At 38.6% G+C, this 25804-nt stretch overlaps 2 protein-coding genes across 2 annotated transcripts; one reads left to right on the top strand and one right to left on the bottom strand.

Moving 5' to 3' along the window:
- The first annotated feature begins 11970 nt into the window (after positions 1–11970).
- Positions 11971–22815, top strand: ube2b (ubiquitin-conjugating enzyme E2B (RAD6 homolog)). Its single transcript, XM_079651557.1, has 6 exons — positions 11971–12168; positions 16821–16901; positions 18109–18134; positions 19124–19213; positions 20459–20547; positions 21151–22815. Exons 1-6 carry the CDS (start codon positions 12125–12127, stop codon positions 21277–21279), a joined length of 459 nt encoding a protein of 152 aa, XP_079507683.1. The 5' UTR covers positions 11971–12124; the 3' UTR covers positions 21280–22815.
- Positions 22816–23227: 412 nt separating this feature from the next.
- On the bottom strand, positions 23228–24715 carry cdkn2aipnl (CDKN2A interacting protein N-terminal like). Its single transcript, XM_079647126.1, has 3 exons — positions 24457–24715; positions 23686–23788; positions 23228–23607 (listed from the first exon to the last, which is right to left on the bottom strand). Exons 1-3 carry the CDS (start codon positions 24666–24668, stop codon positions 23599–23601), a joined length of 324 nt encoding a protein of 107 aa, XP_079503252.1. The 5' UTR covers positions 24669–24715; the 3' UTR covers positions 23228–23598.
- Positions 24716–25804: the final 1089 nt, after the last annotated feature.

The raw sequence follows: 25804 nt of genomic DNA, 5'->3' as shown, positions 1-25804 counted from the left end.
TGTTTCCAGAGAGAACAGCTGTGAGGTCCGTGCAGAAAGCAGAGCAGTGTGTATAATATATATCACTCAGTATAACAGGCCTACTCTCTTTATTTGCTTTAGTTTAGTAGACAACTACAAACAAAGAGTCGATATTTTTCTAAGACCATTTAGTGCTTCACATAATAAAATACACAACGGCTGTAGCCTGATTATGCTTTAGGAGCTGTAGGTGTGTGTGGTACAGCGTGTGTGTGTGTGGTACAGTGTGTAGGTGTGTGTGTTGTACAGTGTGTAGATGCGGCGGACAGACGGGTCTCAGTTGGTTTGATGTCCTCTCCTTTTAATACTTGTAAATACAACTTTTGGCCCGTAATTTAAATTCCCCATTTCAGCGACCAGAGAGAGGGGGGGATATATCCAGTCTCTGATTGTGTTACTTTATTATGAGAGTGCTCTCATACATTAAATTGTATATATTTATATAAATATATTTGTGTGTGTGTGTCCGCATCTGTAGCCTGTTATTGTCTCATTATACCGCACTCAATGAATTCAAATTAAATATGTGGGGGAACAATGTTCAGTTTATCGAACAGAGATTATAAAATACAGCGCTGCCGCTTTGACAAAACACTCGACCGCTGATGCAGCTGTTGCCACGTAATAATGAACGGACGTCGCTTTAATACGACCGCTCAGAGGAGAGGAGTTCTCATTTCTTTAAACGTCTGCTGCTTCCCTTCCTCTCTCCTCGGTTCCCCTTCTCGGTCCTCCGCTCGCATCTCCTTTGGGCGGGAGCCCGGGACTAAGTCTCGAGGAGTGGAACCGAGGAGGGGAAATTTAAGAATTGAGAAGCCTCTAATGACAAGAGGGAAAGAGCACGCTCGTGAACTGTTTGCGCCGTGTTATGTATGCCCACTGCACCTCGCGGGAGCGTGCACAGCGTAAAGCCAAAACTCACAGACATTTCAATGATTTGTACGGCAAAGTTAGGTTTGGAAACGGTATCATTTCCTTTTTTGAGGGGCATGCATAACACGGCATAACACTGGAGCCTCGCTGCGGGGAAACGTTCGCACTCTTCCGAGTTTGTTCTAACCTGTCAAAATGACGGACTGCTTTCAGATTTTTCCGTCATTGTTAAAAGAAACCTCTGATGTGGAGTTAAAAATACAGAGATTAATGGATATTCTTTGTTGTAACTTAACAATACAATTAATGCTATTAATACTTACTCAGCGGGGGTAATGATAGCATCGGGATGCGCTCCCAAGTTTGTTGGTCAAAATGTCTCCAGTAGGGCCTGGCTCATTTCGTGGCATCTGCAGGCAGTGGCAAGTACTTCCGGCATCTGCCACAGAGGCCGCTACTCCGTGGTATCTGTGGCAAGTATATGTCACAGATGTGGTATCTGTGGCAAGTATATGCCACAGATGTGGTATCTTTGGCAAGTATATGCCACAGATGCCACAACTTGCCGTGGCAAGTATATATGCCACAACCATGCCACAACTTGCCGTGGCAAGTATATGCCACAACTTATATATGCCACAACTTGCCGTGGCAAGTGTATGCCACAACTTGCCGTGGCAAGTAAATGCCACAAGTTAAGAGTTAAGAGAAGGTTTACGGTAGCTGCCACTCGCCTTCCGTGGCAAATGCTGATATTTAAACCCGTATTTATCGCGTAAAATGTCGCTGTTTTGTCATGACTTTATCGGACTGATCTGTACACAAGACTGATGATCTGTTACTGATGGTCCGATCTCTATTTTTCAAAAAGATTAAACATTATATGTTCTATAGATTTTACTTGGAGAACGTGGTTTGTTAAAATAAATAAACGTGCTATTTTTATGATAATACTCAAGATATATTATTATAAAACATCTTCCTTAAAATTCTTTTTTTAAATGTATTTTTAAATGTTCTAAATTTGAAAAAACTAGATAAAAATAAACTAAAGTTAAAATCTTGTTTTTCATGCCCCAAGAGCAATAAAAACACCTGGTAAAAAAATCCTGAGTGAGGCTTTCATAATTCATGCATGAAAGGGTTAAGAAAGACAAATATATGTTTCTATTGGTTTTAGTAAGATGGTTTATTATAGTGTATTCTTACATATTCAGTAGGCTATATTTTTTATTCTTTAGATACTCTGTAGATAAATATCTAATAATGTGTAAATTATTTCCTGTTTCTTTTTATTATTATTATTTTATGTTTCCTATCCCTTATCACTGCTGTAACGCAAATATTTCAACATTTTAGATAAATAAAGTAAATACAACGTATCATATCAAAATCTGTTTATGTTAATTAGCAACACAATGATTTGATATTTGCATGCATGACATATAACCTTTTTACTGATGCACAAAAAAAGTTTTAACAAGGGTGTAATTATATTACATTGTAACCCTCTTTCCTCAACATATTAAATCAACTTTATACGGTTAAATGAGGATTGCTTGGAGTATCATGCTTAAGAGAACATTCTTCATGTTTATTTAAGTATTTATCATTCTCATGGTGCTGCCCTAAGTCTGTAGCCAAGTCTAATAACACCATTGTACACGTTGCTGTGTCAATACAGATATTTATTTTATAATTATTTGTCTTTACTTGTAACAATACACCTGGTTATCGTAGCAAGCAGTGGAAACTCCCCTCAAGAAGCGACAATTGCCAAGGGCTTGCGTTGCAACGCTCACTTGCCAATATTTCTTTTTTTATTACAATATAGGCCTATGTTTAGCCAACTATCATAGATATAGCACGTTTGTTTATTTTAGCAAACCACGTAGGCTATTCCAATTAAAATTGAATATAAATGATAATTTATTATCTTTTTGAAAAATAGAGATCGCACATCAGTCCTGTGTACAGATCAGTCCGATACATTCATGCCTAAACAGCGACATTTTACACGATAAATACGAGTTTAAATATCAGCATTTGCCACGGAAGGCGAGTGGCAGCTACTGTAAAACTTCTCTTAACTCTGGCATCTTGTGGCAACTCCCGTTCAGCATGCGCAAATGCCACGGCAAGTTGTGGCATATGCTTGCCACGGCAAGTTGTGGCATATGCTTGCCACGGCAAGTTGTGGCATCTGTGGCATTTACTTGCCACGGCAAGTTGTGGCATATACTTGCCACGGCAAGTTGTGGCATCTGTGGCATATACTTGCCACAGATGCCACAGAGTAGTGGCCTCTGTGGGAGATGCCACAAATGCCAAGGCACATGCCACGGCGAGTAATGGCAACACTCATTGTGTTCTAGTATGATAAATAAAATAATATTGTACCTTGAAAATCAATGCATTCGTTCATTTGACACGTTGGTGGTTTTAGGTAGGCTATACAGCGACCCCTGGCGGTTCTAGTGTGAAGTAAAAGTAGAAGTAGCCAACCTAAATGTTGGAATACTCTGTTACAAGTAAAAGTCATGCATTAAAATGTTACTCAAGTAAAAGCGCAAAATGATTAGCATAACAATATACTTAAAGTGCATAATACATGTTTTCATTATAATGATTGATCATGAAAGTGTTCTCAAAGCTGGTAAAGGTGCAGCTAGTTTTAATGACTTTGTATACTGTAGTAGGGTATATTGTGAATTTACTCCAGGAGTAACTATAAAGTCTGATTTAAGACTTGATTATATGTATCATCATTAATCAGAATCTGTAGTAAGTAACTAAAGGTAGCGTATTAAATAAATGTAGGGGAGTAGGCTACAATTACACAATTTACCTCTGAATTGTAGTGGGGTAAGTAGCCTACTACGTAACATACCATTTACATACTCAACTAAAGTACAAGTAGGCTATTTCTAAATCACAAGTACAGTACTTGAGTATACAAGTTAGCCTATTTCCCACCTCTGGTCAACAATGTTAGATCTTTACGTCAACTTACTAATAATATATCTTGAGTATTATCATAAAAATAGCACGTTTATTTATTTTAACAAACCACGTTCTCCAAGTAAAATCTATAGAACATATAATGTTTAATCTTTTTGAAAAATATGATCGGACCATCAGTAACAGATCATCAGTCTTTTGTACAGATCAGTCCGATAAAGTCATGCCAAAACAGCGACATTTAAATATCAGCATTTGCCACGGAAGGCGAGTGGCAGCTACCGTAAACCTTCTCTTAACTCTTAACTTGTGGCATTTACTTGCCACAGCAAGTTGTGGCATATACTTGCCACAGCAAGTTGTGGCATATATAAGTTGTGGCATATACTTGCCACGGCAAGTTGTGGCATGGTTGTGGCATATACTTGCCACGGCAAGTTGTGGCATGGTTGTGGCATATACTTGCCACGGCAAGTTGTGGGATCTGTGGCATATACTTGCCACAGATACCACATCTGTGGCATATACTTGCCACAGATACCACGGAGTAGCGGCCTCTGTGGCAGAAGCCGGAAGTACTTGCCACTGCCCGCAGATGCCACGAAATGCGCTTGCTGTCTCTCTCAAAATGTCCCTGAATTTTCTAGTTACTCTCTATTAGTCAAATGTGTGTGCCTATCTTCAACGAGCTATGTATCAATTGGCTACTTATTTAGTGACAACAGATTCAAATTCAGAATGCCCTTGTATTGTAGCGCCACTGTTTCGAGCGTGGGTGGCATCGAGGGAGGACCGAGGATTCGAGGAGTCGGAAATTAGATAAATGGGAAAGGTCCACAAAGACACACAGACACAAACACTGGATGTCTCTAATATATGTTAACACACACAAAAGCAGCACAAACACAAACACTGGACGTCGTCCACCAGTGGCGGCTGGTGGAAATTATTTTAGGTGGGGCTATTGTAATGGTGAATAAACCACACGGGGAACATTTTGAGAAATTACCCCTTAAATTAAATTGGTTACACTATTTCATCGTTGCTGTTGTATGATTGGTGTTTAGCTACGGTATTTAGCGTCTACAGCACCTCCGTTTTTAGGGTTGACTTGACCCAAATGTCGCCCGGAGGTCCCCCGGTGTTGTTGCGGGAGCTGCTGCACTAGCTAACGCTACATTAGCAAAACAAACGCTTATTTATTTTGCAAATGGTGCGGCGGGCTTCAAACACGTTCCCCTCCACTGGTTTAAACCAAACACTGTGTGTGTGTGTGTGTGTGTGTGTGTGTGTGTGTGTGTGTGTGTGTGTGTGTGTGTGTGTGTGTGTGTGTGTGTGTGTGTGTGTGTGTGTGTGTGTGTTAAAACACAGACATGCTCCTAAGCTGAGAAAAGTCGCCTGCAGGTCATATATCTATCCAAAACACACTGTCATCATAAAATGTATTCCAGTAGAAAATCCTCTTTCAGACACATTTTAAATGTAAAAATTGATGTAAGGCTTTAATTTATATTTGGTTTATTAGTAAAGTACTTCAATGACGTTATTTCGCTCATGATATGTCTTGTAGCATATCAAAATATAACGTGGACATTTCAACAACTTTAATGATGGGATTTTCATTGGAGGAGTGAGTGTTAGGGATAGAGGAGCATTTAAAAAAAGTGTATTAAAATAACTGAACTTTGTGTGCCAACAATCTTAGTGTAATAATCCATGTTATGCAAAACTCTGAGCTTTTGATTCCCAACTTGAATAGGTGTGTGCTGCATCTCCTAATTGGTTCCCTGTGAAAGCACGTAGACTTACTCTTTTTTCCATTTGAGGCCTTTAAAAGGTAGTGAATAAGCACATCACAGGTTTTTACCGCAGTGTAGGCCTACTATTACAGCCTCTGTTAAACTTCTGTAATGAAAGGAATTAGCCATGTCTGAAAGTAGTGCTGGAAGAGATAGAGAGACAGCAGGAGAAAAATGGACTGGATGCACTTGCATACAAAAGAGTTTTGGTCAATCATAAACATTGACTGAAGTTTCAAAGAGGTAAAGAGAGATTTGATGAAACTTCTTCAAAATCATGTGGAAATTATTCCAGCTAAAATTCAAACTCGAATACTAACTCCTAGAAACTATCATTTATTGGGATGTTAGGGATACATAAAGGCAACACTCCCCTGATAAACATGTAAGCTATGCAGAAAATCATTGATAACAATAATATTACATGTGGTGCAATTGAAACATTAATATGTTTAGGATAAAACATAGCTCAGTTATGGAAGCCCATTTCCACCACTTGAAAACAATTAAATCCCCATGAAAGGTCATAATTATGAGAAAAAAAGTCATAATAATGAGATAAAAAGTCATAATAATGAGATAAAAAGTCATAATTATGAGATAAGAAAGTCGAAATAATGAGATAAAAATTCATAATTATGAGATAAGAAAGTCGAAATTATGAGATAAGAAAGTCGAAATAATGAGATAAAAATTCATAATTATGATATAAGAAAGTCGAAATTATGAGATAAAAAGCCATATCGTATCTGTCCCCGGCTGTTTGAAGAGCAAGCATGGGAAACAAAAGACAGTGTTTACCTCTTTGTGTCCAGCTAGTCACACACACAGTTACAATCACACTCCCTGTAATTGACATAATTAATAGAGAGTTTAGCTTGTCACCATCATTTGCTGTGGCCCACTGATGTTAACGATCGTAACTGAAAGGTGCCTGTCAAACGTAAACATTCAGCCACGTGACTCGCAAACTCTCGCGAGAGTTTTACACAAGACGGATCCTTTCTAGCCATAACCCTGCACCGGGCGCTGACATTGGCGCCCGGTGATCATCAGATTTGACGACGCTGATTGGCTGAAATTATGTTTCGGAGCCATAGCTTACAGATAGCAACAGTCAGCTGCTAGTGGCTGCTGCTGCACTGGTTGAGGGCTCCTCTCTTAGCGCACAGACGAGAGAGGGTAATGATACACCGGCAAGGCCAGGCAGGAAACATGTGACTTATCAGTAACTTTAGACATCGTAACACCATTTTAAACGAGATTTTATTGTAGATTATACAGTTTACTGATACCAACTATATAATATTTACTTTGTTCATTAAAAATTAAAATTTAAAAAATATATTAAAAAATATATATATTTAAAAATATATACAGGACTGTCTCAGAAAATTAGAATATTGTGATAAAGTTCTTTATTTTCTGTAATGCAATTAAAAAAACAAAAATGTCATACATTCTGGATTCATTACAAATCAACTGAAATATTGCAAGCCTTTTATTATTTTAATATTGCTGATTATGGCATACAGCTTAAGAAAACTCAAATATCCTATCTCTAAATATTAGAATATCATGAAAAAGTATACTAGTAGGGTGTTCAACGAATCACTTGAATCGTCTAATTAACTCGAAACACCTGCAAGGGTTCCCTGAGCCTTGAAAAACACTCAGCTCAGAAGTATGGGGAAGACTGCTGATCTGACTGCTGTCCAGAGGACCGTCATTGACACCCTCCATCAGGAGGGTAAGACACAAAAAGAAATTTCTCAAAGAGCAAGCTGTTCACAGAGTGCAGTTTCAAAGCACATCCACAAAAAGTCTGTTGGAAGGGGGAAATGTGGCAGGAAACGCTGCACAACCAAGAGAGATGACCGCAGCCTTAACAGCATTGTGAAGAAGAGTCGCTTCCAGAATTTGGGGGAGCTTCAAAAACAGTGGACTGAAGCTGGAGTCCAGGTATCAAAAGTCACTGTTCACAGACGTGTCCGGGAAATGGGCTACAATAGCCGTATTCCCATGGTCAAGCCACTTCTGAACTCAAGACAACGGAAGAGGCGTCTGACTTGGGCTAAGGAAAAGAAGCACTGGACAGTTGCACAGTGGTCCAAAGTCCTCTTTTCAGACGAAAGCAAGTTTTGTATTTCATTTGGAAGTCAAGGCGCCAGAGTCTGGAGAAAGGCTGGAGAGGAGCAAAATCCAAGTTGCTTGAAATCCAGTGTGAAGTTCCCACAGTCAGCGATGGTTTGGGGAGCCATGTCAGCTGCTGGTGTTGGTCCACTGTGTTTCATCAAGCCCAGAGTAAATGCAGCTGTGTACCAAGAGATTTTAGAGCACTACATGCTTCCGTCTGCTGAAAAGCTCTATGGAGATGAGGAATTCATTTTCCAGCATGATCTGGCACCTGCCCACAGTGCCAAAACCACCAGTAACTGGTGTACTGACCATGGCATTACTGTCCTCGATTGGCCTGCAAATTCCCCTGACCTGAACCCCATAGAGAATATGTGGGGTATTGTGAAGAAGAAGCTGAAAGACACCAGACCCAACAATGCTAATGAGTTAAAGGCTGCTATTGAAGCATCCTGGGCATCCATAACACCTCAGCAATGCCACAGGCTGATTGCCTCCATGCCACGCCGCATTGATGCAGTAATCCGTGCAAAAGGATTCCCAACCAAGTACTGAGTGCAAATGGACATTTTCAAATGTTTGATTGTGTTTTGCTGTTATAAATCTTTTTTTTTTACTTGGTCTGAGGAACTATTCTAATTTTTTGAGATAGGATTTTTGAGTTTTCTTAAGCTGTATGCCATAATCAGCAATATTAAAATAATAAAAGGCTTGCAATATTTCAGTTGATTTGTAATGAATCCAGAATGTATGACATTTTTGTTTTTTTAATTGCATTACAGAAAATAAAGAACTTTATCACAATATTCTAATTTTCTGAGACAGTCCTGTATATATTTTTTAATTTTAATTTGTAATGTGGGAATAGGTGGGGCGGCGCCCCTAGCGCCCCATGGGCCGGCCTCCACTGTCTGCCACACACACACACACACACACACACACACACACACACACACACACACACACACACACACACACACACACACACACACACACACTCAGACCAATACATACATTTTTCACAAGGAAATGGTTAGGAATGTTTCCACTTTTACAATTACTACTTATACTACTACTGCTACTACTACTCACTACTACAACAACAACAACAACAACAACAACTATAACTACAATTAATACTACTAATAAATACTACAACTAACCACTACTTTTACTTATACTACTATATATTTCTGATATCTAACTCCTTAAGCCTACATTCAGCTATACAGAAACCATTCAATTATTCAATTATTCAGCTATTTCAGATCATTGAGGCTATACAGTTTGTTGTTATACCTTTTTTAAACTTTCTTTGAATATACATATATTAAGCTAAATCACAATTTGTACTCTTCCAGTTTAAAATTTCACCTTCAAGTTTTCAAAGTCAGTGCAATGCATTTGAGCTTTAACTATTTTGAATCAAATATTTTCACCTTTCTGCATTTTTCTGCTAAATTCAGCAACACTTGGTTTCTGCTGCAAAAAGCAGCTACGGACACCATTCAACAAAAAAAAAGAAGCTTTTTCTGCATTTTCATCTGAGTTCAGCAACAAATGTACGCAGTTTACAGCATTCACACGCGTTTTCCGCTGGAAATGCATTTTCTAGTTGTAATTCAACATTCTAGAACTTTAAATTAACATTTTAGAATTTTAATTCAAACTCTAGAAATGTAATTTAACATTCTAGAATTGTAATTCAACATTCTAGAACTGTAATTTAACATTCTAGAATTGTGAATGAACATTCTGGAATTTTAATTCAAAATTCTAGAACTGTAATTTTACATTCTATCATTTTATTTCAACATTCTAGAACTTTAAAATTAGTATTCTATAATGGTAATCGAACATTTTAGAACTGTAATTCATTTATTTAGCTAAAATGTGTAATTTTGTAACCTTTCTTTTTTGTTTGTGCTGTGGGTTTTTTCTAATATAACAAATGCACCGCAGCTAAAAAACGATTGAAAAACACTGCCATAGCTGATTAAAACCTTTACTTTCTTAGTCCTCATCAACCTTTCCCAGCTGATAAAATCAAGTTTTCTAAAAACTCATAAATAAACCTAATTCCTCCCCCTAGAGCCCAGATTGTAACACATCATGTAAATGTTTTTTGCATTACATAAAGAGCATGCTTTCCATTCCTGTCATTTGGGAAGACCAGAAAAGACTAACGCCCAATTGTCTCTGCATGATTCTCTATAGTGAAATGCTAAGATGGCAGCGGGTCTATTGATAGAACTGGACTCGCTCAGGAAATTTGTTGAGAGAATGGATAAACTAGATTATATAGATATTTATATTTGCTGGAGCTTTAAATGGGATAACACTGAGGCCCTGCAGTGGGACTGTTGTTTACAATGAGCTGCATGGTATTGGTCCATTCCTGCAGCAATTTCAGCTATTTTAAAGTCAGAGAGGTCTAAATGAACCAATAAATAGTGTGATCAAGCTGCTTAGATCATTATATGAAGTTACTTTGCCCTTTTTTATGTTTAAGGCATCAAGTTCATTCAAGTGGAAATGAAAATCGTATCAGAACACATTCAAGCTATAGAACTTATGACAATTCAAATGAATAAACAAAGAGCCCCTCCAAGACAATTGGAAACACTGATGTCTCTGAAGTGTTTGGCTCAAAATACCAAACAGATCGTGCATTGTAGCATCCCATAAACCCCTCTGTTTCAGGCCTTTTTCAAAGGTGCTGATTCTCTGTCTGTTATTTTAGATGCAAATAAGGAGCCACTCCCCACGCCTCGAGGTTACCTTGGTTGCTGATTTTCAGACAGGTTTTTATATAAATGGATCAGGACAAAAAGTGAGCGAATCTTTTTTCCTGAAACTTTCAGAATCTCTTTACGCAGAGGGGACACATGTTTATGTATAAAATACATGAAAAGGTGGATTTTGCATAATAGGTGACCGTTAAGATCAATGAAACGTTTTCTGTCAAACTTCATATCTACATAATCCTTTTATGAAGCCCAAGAGAGCATTTGTTATTACATGTCACTTGTTAGACGCTTTTATCCAAAGCAACTTACATTACTGTGGACAATCCCCACAGGAGCAATTTGGGGTGTAGTGTCTTGCCCAGGGACACAACGACATGCTGACTGCAGTGGGGTTTGAACCTGCATCTGATCCCCATTCCAAGGCTCTATCCACAGCGACACACGCCTCCAGTTATCCCCTTAACTTTGGTAAACCTTAGCATCACATCATTTGGAATGACTGGCAGGTTGAGAAACTTTTATTGGGTATGTTTTGATTTCTTCCAGTATGTTTTCTTTTAGTTTATGAGTCATTCTTGATTTCTTCCTACTGTGTGGCTTCATTTTTTTTCATCAAGTCAAATCACCTTTTTCAAAGGTTGAACATCATAACACCAACATGTCAAGCCACAGTACTTATTTTAAAAGTCAGTCCATATATTTACTGACTTGATATGAATCACTTTACCTGCAGAACCATGTAGGAACAGTGCATTATCTACTGATGGATTATGTAGATTTTGGGTAAACCACTTACTGCTGAGTAGATTATTAGACTGAAGCACATTCCTTTTCATTTTTCACCTGTCAGCCGTCCAGAAGTCAAGGCAGGGTTATTGTATTCGGTGGATAACAGGTTGCATCTTCTATAACATAGACTTCTCAAAATAATACACATTGTTTTAAATGTTCTCTGAAATTACTTAAATTACTAATTAAAGTCATTCAAATAACCCTCACCTTTACCAAGTACAACATTGAAATGATGAACACATTAAAGCAATAATTACAATAAAGTAATCTAAAATATATGGTGTGTAAATGGGCCATTCTGCATAACAAGTACTTTTACTTTAGGTTCATAAAGTACACTTTAATATTGTTGTACTTTTACATTTTTTAATGCATGACTTTAACTTGTAACTGAGTTATTTTACACTGTAGTATTGAGTACTTCTTCCACCTCTGCATGTTGGTAAATGTCTTTGTTAAAATAAAAAAAAGCTGTTATTAAGAACAACCACCCCAAATGTTCTGGTTTACACACACAGATAAAATAAATGATCGATTTAGTTTATAGAAAATGTAAGGATACTCAGCACTGATCTTAAATGTCTCTAATGTGTGTTGTTCCTTGATAACAAGGGGCTGTACCTCTGCTGCCAGCCGTTAGCAACCGTGACGTCACCAGAAACAGCTAGCTAGCCAGTTGTTTTGGGAGAAGAAGAAAAGTGTAACAAGCGGAAGAAACACCGGATTTGGTGTCGGGAAGTATTCAGTTTATGGTCCTGCGTTAGTTTTTTTTTTAAAGATACATTTTGAACAATGTCCACCCCGGCAAGGAGACGGCTTATGAGGGATTTTAAAAGGTACCGTAACGTTTTGGCAATCATCTCTTCTGTTTGTGTGTGTGTAGCTAGCAGTGTTAGCCGATGAAGCTATCCTCGTTAGCTTAGCTTTAGCTGCTGGTGCAAAGAAAATACTGTTTATAAGTCTTGACTGGGAAATAAACGTGTTATTTATTTGTTTTATATCTGCAAATAGCATGTGTATGGGTTGACAAAGGAATCAGAAATATTGGTATTTGTAGGTTTTATGCAGTGTTTTCTTTCAAAGGAATTAGTATTTACATGTTTCCCTTCCTTGTTTGTTTGTTAGTGCAGGTGCAACTTTGGCTAGCTGATGTGGCTGGAATATGGCTAACAAGGGATTCAAAAAAACCGTTGTCTGGCCTGAAATAGCTCTACATGTGACATAATTCATCTCTATTACACCGAGCAGTCTGCAGGCTGTGGGTTAAAATGCTGCTGCTATAAAGGTAGCTAAATTCAACCACCAAGACAGCATTATTTATGGGTTCAATCCCCCCTGGCAGCAACGTGGCTCACAGGTGTTGTTGGGAGTGTGTGTGGTGTCAGGGGCTGCTCCATGTTAATATTTAGGATGGCTTGATATGTGCTAGCCTCCTCACCTTGGTACATTTAATGTTGGAATATTTATCTCAATATTCCTTTTGTGTGTTTTGTTGAACTGTTGCTGTGAAGAAAGTGTCCTGGGAGAATAACACCTGGCACGAGTCTGCTTGTAATACCTGCCACCCCCAATCTGTTGCCTTGCTCCATATGGCATCCGACAGTACTATGTGCGTGTTTGTGTGTTATTCACACACCTGTCAGTGGAAAAAAGATCTTAAGCTGTTCTACTAAGAACAGCCGTTGAAGCAGGGCGGATAAGGTGTCCCTGTAACTCTACTCTGCTGCGCTGTGCCAGTCCCCAGGTGGTAAACTGTACAGCACAGAGGCAAGGTAAACACAATAGCACATTCCTGCATCCATCAAGGCTGGATGATTGAACACAGCGTTGTGTGATATTGCCTAACATCCCTTGTTTGATCTGTAAGTCAAAATCTTGGCACAATACGTGTCTTGAAACTGAGCTAGGTAATTGTTTGGAAACAATAATGTAGTGTGGTGTTTTGGCTCAGCACCTTGGATGTGAAATGGCACTTTGTTGTTTAACAGCTGCTTTAAAAAAAAACATAGAATGAAGAATAGGTTTCATTTCCTATCCAAATGATTTTCTCGAAGCATTTGACATTGTGAAACAAACAACAACCACCTTACACTAACAATACATTGTGCTTCTTACTTATTTTTAATCTTTTTGCGTCCCTGAGTATTTTATTGAATATTCAGCTTTAGAGCTGCAACAATTGGTCTTCTTATCGATTAGTTCTTTCTCAGAAAAACAGAACTATTACAAATAATTGTTGTTGTATTGTTTTTCATGCTAAGATGATAGAAAATAGCAGTTTCCAGCCCATTTCCTGCTTTTCTCTTGCTGACAAAGTGAGAGATTTAAGAACATCAACTTGGATTATTATAATTGGGTCCAACTCATTTGTTGACTAAATTGATTAGTTGATTTCATCTACAGATCTGTACAATTTAGTTTCTGTTTACCATAGATGTGTTCAAAAGTTTCTTAGCGATAAGTCATGCAGCATGAAAAACACATACATCTTGCTATCACTTGCTTACCAATCTATTACTGAACTAATAGATTCATCCTTGTTTTTTGAAAGTGAGCCATCACACACTGTCCACTGCTTCCCTTAATCTGCTGTCTGGAGACTGCTCAGTAATCCCCTGTTTCCTAAAGGAAGTAACTGTGTGTTAGTAGTGACTTCTTGTTTAGCATCCCACCTGCAGTAGACAGCTCAGGCAGATTACAGTAAATGAGGTTAATTGCAGTTGGTCCGTCTGCAGCTAAGGACATGGACATGGATCTACATCCACACACAAATCAGCCTACCTTGTTTATAGATGTAAGCTCTTATTAAACCAGCTTTTATGAAGGAGTAGGATTGTAGATCTAAATGTCCTACACTTGGCTTTCCTGCATTGGTGATCTGTAAAAACATATTTAACTCGATAATAAACTCTGAGTGACAAAGACAGAGTCAATTCTAGTCTATTCTGAGCACTAAGGCTCATGTCTACTCTACACACAGAGATACACCGTTGTTTTACTGCCTTCACTGATCAATAGCTTAACGAACCAGAGAGGCTAATGTCGGGAAACTTAATTTCAGATGTGGACTTGCAACTTCCTTGTGTTTTTTTATTTTGTTGACGTCCTTGTTGCCAGGCAGTTGTTGCCAAGAGGTGTTTGCACCACACAGAGTTCACTTGTCAGTCAAATAGCTTACAGCTTTTTTCTTCGTGGAGCTGCAGCTAATTGTTTTGTTTTTCTAATCCAATTAATCTTCACTCGGGCCTTAAAATGACAAAATATTTTGTAGCCTCAAGAAAAATACAAATGTCATGTTCCCAGGTTACCACACAATGCACCAAAATAATCCTCAAACCCAACATTAAACTTTTCTGTAGCCAGCAAATTATATTTTGATCCTCGTTTAAGAATAACCATTTCTCTCATATGTTAGCACGTCTGAAGTTGTTAGATGTCAGGATTTTCTACTCTTCTCTGTTTTATATTGTAGTGTTTTGTACTGTTGTTTAAACTAAATAAATAACTTGAATAAACTTTATCTTGGGAAAAACAGTTTTCTCTATTTTCTTAATAGACTAAATTATTAATGTATTTATGGGAAAATATAAAATAATATGAATAGTGATACGCAGATCACGTATCAATCAACAAACCATTTATTCACCACCTCTCCTTTTTTTAAACATCATTTAAGCTTGCATTTCTTTTTTTAAATCTCTGTCCTTGCTCCTGCTTTTATTTATTCCAAACACACAGCGTTGCTGCTGCTGGGAATTTAAAACACATCAGCTCCTCTGCAGCAGATTGTTTAACAGACACAGAGCTTTATGAACTGGACTCCACATCAGTCACCAGTGTTTTATTAACATCAGCCTGCGATGGAGGGTAGCAAAACAAACATTCATTGATAGAAAAACATCAGGATGCCCCTTATTATATTCCATGGTCTGTTTATTCCACCATTTGTGCAGAAAGTCTGATCATGACAATGTTACCCAGAGGGCATTTAATGTGAAGGTTACCTCAAAGCTCTCGGGGCTTTTAAGCTGGAGTCATGATACACTTTGGCTTCAGATTAGTTCATGTTGTAGATGATATTAACTGACATGTGACAGCAGGATGGGCACAGTGCAGTTGATCCTGGCTGTCTCCAGAGGCCTGTTCTACGAATCCAGTTCAACGTAACCTGGATATGTTTGAGTTACCCGGTTTACCTAATCCAAAACAAACGCGCTCTCGCTAAGCGGTCCTACGACGCTGGTTATCAACTCGGTAACTCAAGCCAGGGTTTCTCTGTCCGGCTGAGTGCGCGTTCACATGAAAGGTGCGGGGTTAGCAACATTTGACCAATCACAAACATGGAGAAGCGTACTGACAGCGCAGCGTCATACTTCCTGATTGAAAAGTGAACTATAATGTTAGACAAATATGAAGAAGTTAAACTTTAAACACCCATGACTTAAACACTTTATCCAGGATAAAAGCCACATACATGTAGCTGCCCCTGCAAGGTGAACACAGCTGGTAAAAGTGTTTGAATGCGTACATTAACAGGTTTATGATATCACTGCCACGAGTGGATCTGACTTTAATTAAATTTGACTCGAGTGTTTCGTCAACTTAATGTGTTGCTTAAAATAATACTTCTGCTTACAGTATGTGACACTGTGAGTGTTGCACGGCCAGATACGGCTCTGCTGACTCATAAGGAAATATATGGCATTATGATGTGATATGAATGATAATGGGACACATCGACGTCTGCCCTGTACTTAATGTTACTTTGATCCGGTTACTTATGTTGTGGCAGATATTTAAGTAAGCTTTCTTAACGCTAATGTTATAAGAGTCAGATTGCTCTGAAGATGGGAGGTGATATTCTATTAACTTTCACGTTCACACAGTCAGGTGATTTTTGTCGGCCGTCTTTCCTGCAACGGCAGCTTTTCTGTATTTTCTTTCTCCTGTAATATGACTTGATCGCTTTAAACTCCGCACACTGAGCTCTGATTGGTCAGCAGGCAGTGCTTTCACTGAGTTGATCTCTTATCCTGGGACCTAACCTGCTCCAGACCAGGCTAGCCGTTCAGCATAAGTTACCATGGAGATCTAGCCCGCTAAGAAGTGAACCAGCTTCGTAGGACCGGAAACCCAGGGTTCTCCCTGAAGTTAGCTCACTAAGCGAAAATCCGGCTTCGTAGTACAGGCCTCTGAACTCCTGTTGATACAGCAGGTCGTGTTTTGACTGAAAATGATTCTGAAGTCAAGGTGTTAATTAAAATCCTCACGCTCTCTCCATCCTTGATTTTTCACCTCCCTCCATTCCCCCCCCCTGTCTGTTGTTTTCACCTCTGTGCTTCAATCCTCTTATTATTCCATATTTTCTCACTCTTAAACCTCTGTTTGGCACATTTTATCTCCACATGTGTCTCGCTTTCTTTCTGCCTTTTACTTTTGTCTCTCTCTAATCATGTATCTTTCCCTGTGTCTTTTTCCATCAACCCAGACTTCAAGAAGATCCTCCCACCGGTGTGAGCGGAGCCCCATCAGAGAACAACATCATGCTTTGGAACGCAGTTATTTTTGGGTGAGTCATGCTGTGGATCCTGCTCCGCCCTGCTGTCATTACTGTGCTGCTGTGATTGTGATGCACAGTCCCAAAACTCAACCACCCCTCTGCCTTCTCCTGCTGGTACAATACCAATATTTCTGATTACAGCCCTGATTGTAGCGCAGAACAGTCTGTAAACACAGCATGTAGTGACTCAAAGGGAGTTAGCCGGTCAACAAAGGGTATGAAGAAGTATTCATTAAAAACCTTATAGCAACACTTTGACTCTTTTTCAGATTTGGGATATTTCTGAAAAGATAAAGTACTCAAATTAGATTGGATTTGGATTAATTATACTTTATTGATCCTAAATATCTTATAAGTAGCAATGCAAGATTGTAGAAATACTGTGTTACAAGTAAAGGAACTACAGGATTAGCATCAAAATGTACTTTCATTACAAGAAGTAACGTAAGTACTCATTGTGTATTAGGATCCGTTTCAGAATAATGTTTATTATATTATTGGATTATAATTATTCATGTTCATAATTAATACATGAATTAATCACTTTAATGTTGCAGCTGTTAAATTTAAGAGCTTATTTTAAATGCTATGTTTACTGCAGGGTAGCTTATTAATTTCACTGAGGGATCAATAAAGTGTTTTCTTAACCTATAAAAACACACAAATTTTGTTTAGTGTGTTTTATTAATCTGAAGCTTCAAAATCATCAAATACATGCAGCAGAGTAGAAGTATTTAGTATATAAAATACTAAAGTAAGACTACCTTAGTACAGAACTCAACAAAATATACATGGTAACTGTCCATCATTGCTCAGTACAGAATGTGATGTGCAATTGAAAGGACTAAAATAAAAAGCAAGAAGGTGAGCACATATGAAACTCAATAAACCTCAAGAGCAGGAGCAAATCAACAAGCAAGAACTGCAAGTAATTGAGAACTCGACAAGAAGCAACAAGGTGCATCAAAACAAGCAAGAGCAGGGGACTTGGCTTTGAAAGGTGACTTGCTAATAGTTCCTCACCTGATTCAAAGTTAGCGTGGGGGTTTAATTTGCCCCCTTTACACAAGCTGTGTGAAAGTGAGGAGCTGAGCAAATAAAGGCTCTGGTGTCAGTGCAGAACAAATCCTTGAAGGATCCCACAGGCCTTATTGGAAGCATTGGAGATATTTTTAACTTTGAAATAATTGAATTTCTCTCTTTTTGGCTTCTGCAGGCCTGTGGGGACACCGTTTGAAGACGGTAAGTTCTTCATTTTGTTTCATTTTGGTCCATTTAGTGCAGGCTCTAATTTATCAGAAGTTCTGGATTTGATTTCACTTCTTCCTGCACTGGTATTATTGTGGAGGTTCAATTCCTCATCTATTACAGCCTTTCTGCCAGTGTGTTGTTAAAGTGATGGTGAGTTACGCTGGGACTCTCAAAAACATCAGCACACCTCTAGATATATTTCTAAGAAGTTCTTCAAAGGTTCAATTACAACCTCGGGGACATCCATGGTAGTTTTTAATGAAATAATCTGAAAGGGGTTTTAAACTATCTTGAAGCTACCATCAAAACACCATCAAATGTAAAGCTACAGTTCTACTCTTTGACCTCATAATCTTTGATTTATTTCAAGTTAAAACGTGTCTCACAGCCTAAAAAACATCCAAGACAATATTTCCAAAATGTTTACACTTTCTTTACAGCTTTCAAACACTATTGAAATAAGTCAAGACAGATTTCCTTATATTTACAATTATTAAACCTTATCTGTAAATTATGTTTTTATTTGTGTATAAATAGCTGTACCAGTTACATTGTTCAGTTGGTAACAAACTTGCAGCTCTGCTATGTAAAACACAACACACACACACACACTAATGATAAATGCACATATACACACGCTTTTCCCCTCATACACACACTTCTCAGTCTGTAATTATGACTTAGGTCAGGCGAGAGAAGTGCTGACTCGTGCTTTATTGTTTCCTCCTGTGAGACTTCTCGCTCCTTTATTCCCCCCTTAACCTGCAGAGTCGACATCTCTGCCTCGGTGAGGGATTAGCTTCTCTTTGTAGTCGAGCCAGCTTTCTTTTTAGTAACGTAATTGTTTATCTCGCCTTCTTTGACCACCTCGATCTGTATTCTCCTCAAAAAGCTACCCACAGACTCTCGCTCACACTGTTCTTGCTGTGTCTCTCACCATCCTCCTCCCCCCTCATCTCTCCCCCTCTGTCTCTCCGCAGGAACGTTTAAGCTGCTGATAGAGTTTTCAGAGGAGTACCCAAACAAGCCTCCCACAGTCCGGTTTGTCTCCAGAATGTTTCACCCTAATGGTAAGAGGTCACACACACACACACACACACACACACACACACACACACACACACACACACAGGAAATACAGGCCTACACAGGAAATACAGGCCTACCCTGATTGCCCCTATTATTATTATTTAATTGCTAGTGTTTAATTTGCCTTTGTGCAGTTTTACCCGCTCAGTTTCTTGTGGTTTTACTTGTTATCTGTAAAGCATTTTGGATATAAAATAAACTGTATAAAAAAGAATTCCCTGCCTTTTCTTGCCTATGAAATATATATTTTTAAATTCCACAGTTTGTGTTCCCATTATCTCAAAGCTCAAGCTCATCCTCACTGAAGCGGTTTCCTGCCATTCATCTCCTTCCCCCGTCCATTATTGAAATCCCGTTAGTACGTTTAGTCAGTGAGGCTGACAGCAAACTCCAGTTTAAGGCCCCGTCCACACGGAGACAAACACGAACCGAGGTCGATATCAAAAAAGTATTCCGTCCACACGGAATCGGCATAAGAAACGTGTCCGTCCACACGAGACCGCTCGACCAGCTGGAGACGCTGTAGTACATATGCCGGGCTGTACTTCCGCCATTAAAAAAAATCAAAAGCAGTGAATAAGACCCTCAAGCATGGTTGCCTGGTTGCCCTTCTGGTAATTCTCCGCAGTGGATTTAGTTAATGTAGTTTTCCATGTCCACTTGTTCCTGATGGTTGTTGTAGAGGAGCTGTAGATTTTGCACTAACATCTGTAGCATGGTCAGTAGCGTCTGGAGCACCAACGCAACCCTGTGATCCGCCATTGTTGCTGTTGTTGTTGGCGAAACGCTTCAGCAATGACGCGGGGGTGAGCAGGAGAGGCGGGGCTATGATAGTTTAGGGCGTACACACGGTGCCACAAGCGTTACGTTAACAGACCTTCCCACTTTGGGATGCGTTATCGTTTGAGGGCCCCGTTTCCGCGGTTCTGTTACGGCCTCGTGTGGACGAACCATCCATACGATAAAGAACTATAGCGGATAACACCCGTTTCGTCTCCGTGTGGACGGGGCCTAAGTAGATATATTAATGCATGTTTGACAGATATTCACTTACAAGGAGTGTGCCTTGGTGTTTGATGCATACAATAGGCAATACACATATTAAGAGGATATACTATTACAGGCAAAGTACAGCACAAAACAAACCCAGCAAAAGTGTAAAGAGATCTTTCTTGCTGACATAACTGCTGTAGTGATGTGGATCTGTATTTTCTCTCGTTTCCCAGTTTATGCAGATGGCAGTATATGTTTAGACATCCTACAGAACCGCTGGAGCCCCACATACGATGTGTCGTCCATACTCACCTCCATCCAGGTTGGTTCTTTGGCTGCCAGTTTTTGTCTTTGCACTGAAATTGCTTCAGTATGCCATGTATGAATGCATTGGTATACAACATATTGACTTAAAGTTACTTTAAAAATAGACGTTATCAGATTACTGTTACATTTCCAAAAACATTGTGGATTACAAGCAGTATTACAATAAAAAAGCGGTTATTCTGTTTCATCAGATTTATTTCTGCTTATTTTAAACTGTAGGATGTGCTCGTGTTTCATTGTTGGTGTATAGGCTACTGCCTAAATATGCTTAATGAAAGGCAGGTTTTCCTATAAATAAACGTATTCTGATCCTAAATATCATGGTTTCTTCTTTTCTAAGGTCAGATTGCTCTGTTGTCTTGCATAATACACGTTAAGTAGAAAACATCCTATTAATATATCTTCTCTTTTATATATTAGCATGGCATTATATATTGATGAGGTTACATTACTTTATATGTTGATACTCTGATTAGGTTACTGATTACATTTATTTACAGGTAACTAGTCATTTTAATGGAATACATTTTCCAAGAGACCCTCCCAACCCTGCAAAGGCTATGTGGATATTTCCCTAACTATCACTCTCTTTCTGCAGTCGTTGCTGGACGAGCCAAACCCCAACAGCCCGGCCAACAGTCAGGCCGCACAGCTCTATCAGGAAAACAAGAGGGAGTACGAGAAGAGGGTGACGGCCATCGTGGAGCAGAGCTGGGTGGACGTCTGAGCTGCTCTCGCTCTCCTCTCCCTCCCCCCCACTACCATCTCTTCATCACCTCCTTCATTTTTGCTTCATCAAGAGAAAAAACCGCAACTATATCAGAAGAACTCAAGTGCCACCCTTAAAGAAATAATAGGAAAACAACATCCAGAGAACAACCAAACCAGAATGGACATACACTTGCTTGCCAATACATTTTAGGAAAAACAAGGGCGGGGAAATCAATCTTATATTTGTCTTTTCTTGTCCTTAATTTTACTTTTTTTTTATTGCATGATGTGAATTAAGTTATTGCTAACAGAATTTGTAATATATCTTTGTTTGGTTGGATTGATGCTGTTTGAGTTTTGCAGATTGTTTTTCCCCCTTATTTTTGATTTCCCTTTTTTGTGATGTTTGCTGGTGTGCACACAATTTGACTTGGGCATGTTGATGAACAAATCTGCATCATTTGGAAAAATAACAACCCCACAAACGGCCTTCAGAGTGGGTATCATTGTTATTTTCTAAGTCAGCCTCAGTTGCAGCTTTAAAGAAATCTATCCGCAGCATATCTCTGTTATTTTAAGAGACACCAAAGGTCTGGGCTTTCAGACGTCACAGGCTGCAGCAGCGCCAACTCTCCCTGGCACCGATGAATCATCACTCCCTGGATAGCTGAGCTTTTATTCCAATCATTTCTGCTCTGGGGTAGAAGAGTGTTAGAGAAGGAGAATGTTAATATTAACACAAAGATGGCACAGAGTTGAACTATGGCTGTGGAGAACAGTCAGTTTAAAGGAAATAATGGATGTGTTGTAATCAACATTGCATTTAATACAAGTGTCTTTCATTGTGAAATGTTATCAAAGTATTTGGGCAGAGGGGCCTTTGAGCTCAGAAGTGCTTGTACCTAAGGATTGACTTGAATGGTGGTGCTTTATCCTTTTTATTATGGTGCATTGAGGCCTAATGGGGCTTGAGCGACATTAGTAGCAAGCCTTGATTACAGGCAAGTAGAATCAGCATGAAGTTGGTAAAAGGAATATCATTTATCTCTACAATATCTGTTTTACTGTGCTCATCTTTTCTAGTACACCTCTATCACTGGGGGTTCATCTGCCGAAATGTCTTTTCAATGCTTTGTTGCCTGCGACCTGTCAGTCATCCTTTTCTCAAAAATGACAGCTGACAAATTAACAAGTGAGCTAGATCAAAAAAGACACTTGCACACATCCCGGTTTAACAGTGTGATATCAACTGTTCCCCCAACGGCTCATTGTTTTCATGCCTGCATTTGTCTCCTATTTTTTTATTTGTATGCGATACCCAATAAAGAGACAGCTTTAGTATAAAGTCATGACTTAACCCCGCCCAGCTAAAACACCCACAGAAGACAGCTAACAAACCATTTTCTCTTTTCTGACATTATAAAGTCATATTGTGGCTAGAAAAATGATTTCACTTAAAATGAGAAGGGATATGTTAAAGATTGTGTGAATTAATCAAATGTATAGTTGACAATATGCTGTATAAACATAAAACACATTTTTCAGAGTTTGAGACGTGTTCTTGCCTCATTTAACATTGTCTTAGCAGAAACAGTAAGACCTTATTTTCCTCCATATTATTTTAAGCAACATTAACTATATGCCATGATCGGCGAAGCTATAAGATTAATTAATTTGAGGAAAAACTGTTTAAATCGGAGATTGCAACACTAAAATAAATACAATTTTCTCAACCAAATTGAAGATGAAGCATTAAGATGTTAAAACAACCCTACACTGACAATAATGTGCTGCTATCTTTTTGCCCCAATTCCGACAAGAATGTTACTGAGCAAAAGACAGCTGAGCATTATGTTAAAGAAAGTGAAATAAATGTTACCTCGAGCATAGTTTGTTCACATACAAAGACCCAACAGAACAGAATAACTATAATGTGTATTTTTAAGAAAGAAAATACAATCCCATGAGTCAAAAAAACACATTTATTGTAGTTAAGACAGGGACATTAGGACAAGATTCATCTTTCATATCTGTGTATAAAAAAATAGTGAAAACAAGTTCGCTACAAAACAATGTTGAGTTGAAATGGATGAGCAGTGAAGCTCCCACACTGCACAAAAAAACTTAAATGACTCAACAATGGATGCTGAGGAACACCGAAGTCCTGCTTTTGATTTAAAAAATGTTGTAAATGCTTACACTCGTCACATCAGTAATAAATAGTGTAGGCTTGTTAAAACACATTGTTAAAGGTTCAGGCGGTTTCAAACAACATCCGAGATCCGTCAGTCTTCAGGTTTGTTCCCATGCGACCAGGAAAGATCAGGTAAACCGGTCATCGACCCTGTTATGGCAAAGAGGAATAAATGAAATAATGTATTTGGTGACGTGTGCGTCTGTCTGTGCTTGTCCAAAGGTTTACCTCTTTCTTCATAATCTCATCTCTTGTCTTGAAGACCGGTGCGTCCTCTACCTCGATGCCTTCAGCCATTTCCTTTACTTTCTCCAAGAGCTCCGTGCTATACCTGTCATTATGGGAAGGAAAAAAATGGTATGTTAATTAATATAACAGTATTGTTAAACATTCATTGCATCAGTCTGGCTATAACCAACCAGTTGTGAAAATGATTGCAGGCATAAGAAGTCCTAAATAAAACTGCATTATTCATTAGATCTGATTTATAAACTCTGGAAGATCCATAGTGGCATCACAAATCCAAACGGCAACTGGTGTACAACCAATAGCATATACTACAAACTTGTGTACTACCATGCTGTTTTTGATATAAAAATTAGGAGTTTTGACGAAGAGCCCATGTTTTGTCCTCCTCCGGACACAGGGGGCAGCAGTGAGCCAATTGTGAGATCAGACGAAGAACAATATTTTGAATCCAAAAACACTCATCCACATAACAGATGCTCCTTTTATTTGAGTAACCATTTGATTGCAGGACTTCCAGTTGTAACATGGTATCCCTTCACACTGGTACTTCGACTTTTAATTGAGTACAAGATATATGAGTACTTATTCCCCCTCCGCTGCCATGTATGTAATGTTGCATCCTCAATATAATGGTTATTAAACTAAATTGCAAGTGGACTCCTTACTTGTGAACAGATTAAATTAGAGGTTATTTTTAAAATGCCATTCACAAAAAAAAATGCAGCAGTGGAGCACGTTGTGTTTACGCACCGACAGCCCATGAAGACGTTGTTGGCCCACACCATGGAGAGCGCGAGCAGCTGGTCAATGTGCGGCTCCTCGAAGTCGTTGATGTTCCGCAGGATGAACTCCCTCCTCGGCTGCCAGTGTTTTTCGCTCTCCCAGTAACCCCGGTACGTTTCCACCTCATCTGCCACAGCTCTGTTCTGCTGAATAAACTCTTCTACGTCCAGGTTAGCCATCTTGCTTCTTCTCAGGAAGCTCAACAAATGCAGCTTCCGGTTTGGGAAGCGGGTCTCGGAAGGTGTTGTTAAAGGTATCGTGTTGAGAAACAGCGACACGCAGCGGGGTATCCGATAACTACACTTTACCTGGCTGAAACCGGGTTCTCTCTTTATTTAATTCTTTATTTTATTTTAAGCTCTTTATATATACACAGTCTATGGCTGAAATCCTATAATGCTCAGAGATTAAATTACATATGCAAAGGTTTTATTGTCATAGTAGCTACAGTGTATTTATGTCAATATAAATATTTAAAGCTCCATCAACAATTCCACATAAATGTATTGAAGACATAAACAATAAAACTATGAAATTAGTGAGAATATTGCAAGTGACCAATTTGCAAGTAATGAAGTAGTGTATGAAATGTTTCAGTATTCATAAAAAATAAATATTAACATATTAGTATAGAACAATGACTATATAGATAAAATGCTTGTAAAATCTATAAATAAAAAAAGGACATTGACAGGTACTTTACTGTTGGCATTCTGTGTATCTATTTGAATGACTCTCGACCACACATTTGTATCAATGTATATTTTTCCTTCTAGTTAAAACCATATACAGTTTATGGTTTAAACAGAAGGAGTAAAAAAACATTTTGATTTAAAAAAAAAAAAAAAGTACAATATTATGAGGCACTCAAACTCCAATCACTGGATGTTTCTGTGGCTATATATTAACAATTACCTTGTTAAATAATGGTGATTTTTTGTTGTTGTTTCTTATTTCACTTAACCTACATGTTTGAGCTATATCCTTTTTCCAATGGAGCTCTGAACATTGTAATTATACTTTCATGCAGTGCAAGTGGCTAAAAAAAACACTGCTCCGACAGGTTAAACTCTCCTGATGCTCTGAATCGATTCTTTTACTAATACACCACAGGGAAAAGAGTAAAGAACAAACTTGGTTAACACTGAAATATAATGCTGTGTGAGTCTTCCCTCTGCATACTGGACCTGTGTTCGAGAAAAACTAAATGTCCCACATAATTGCATACATGTACACAAATGAACCCACTTTTAACATGTTACCCTTAACTTTGACAGCTCTAAACCAGGTTCTGTAAGAAATGGCCCCTATAATA

This window comes from Notothenia rossii, assembly GCF_949606895.1.
Source record: "Notothenia rossii genome assembly, chromosome: 9".
NCBI classification, from domain to species: domain Eukaryota; kingdom Metazoa; phylum Chordata; class Actinopteri; order Perciformes; family Nototheniidae; genus Notothenia; species Notothenia rossii.
The sequence above is the reverse complement of the archived record's forward strand: the minus strand, read 5'-3'. Positions and strand labels throughout refer to the sequence as shown.

Bases quoted from the DNA above. Each gene is read 5' to 3' on its own strand.
- ube2b (XM_079651557.1), top strand. From the start codon at position 12,125: ATGTCCACCCCGGCAAGGAGACGGCTTATGAGGGATTTTAAAAG. The intron at 12,169-16,820 runs GTACCGTAACGT...CCATCAACCCAG, and splicing joins CTTATGAGGGATTTTAAAAG to ACTTCAAGAAGATCCTCCCA. The intron at 19,214-20,458 runs GTAAGAGGTCAC...CTCGTTTCCCAG, and splicing joins CAGAATGTTTCACCCTAATG to TTTATGCAGATGGCAGTATA.
- cdkn2aipnl (XM_079647126.1), bottom strand. From the start codon at position 24,668: ATGGCTAACCTGGACGTAGAAGAGTTTATTCAGCAGAACAGAGCTGTG. The intron at 23,789-24,456 runs GTGCGTAAACAC...CCATAATGACAG, and splicing joins AACGTCTTCATGGGCTGTCG to GTATAGCACGGAGCTCTTGG.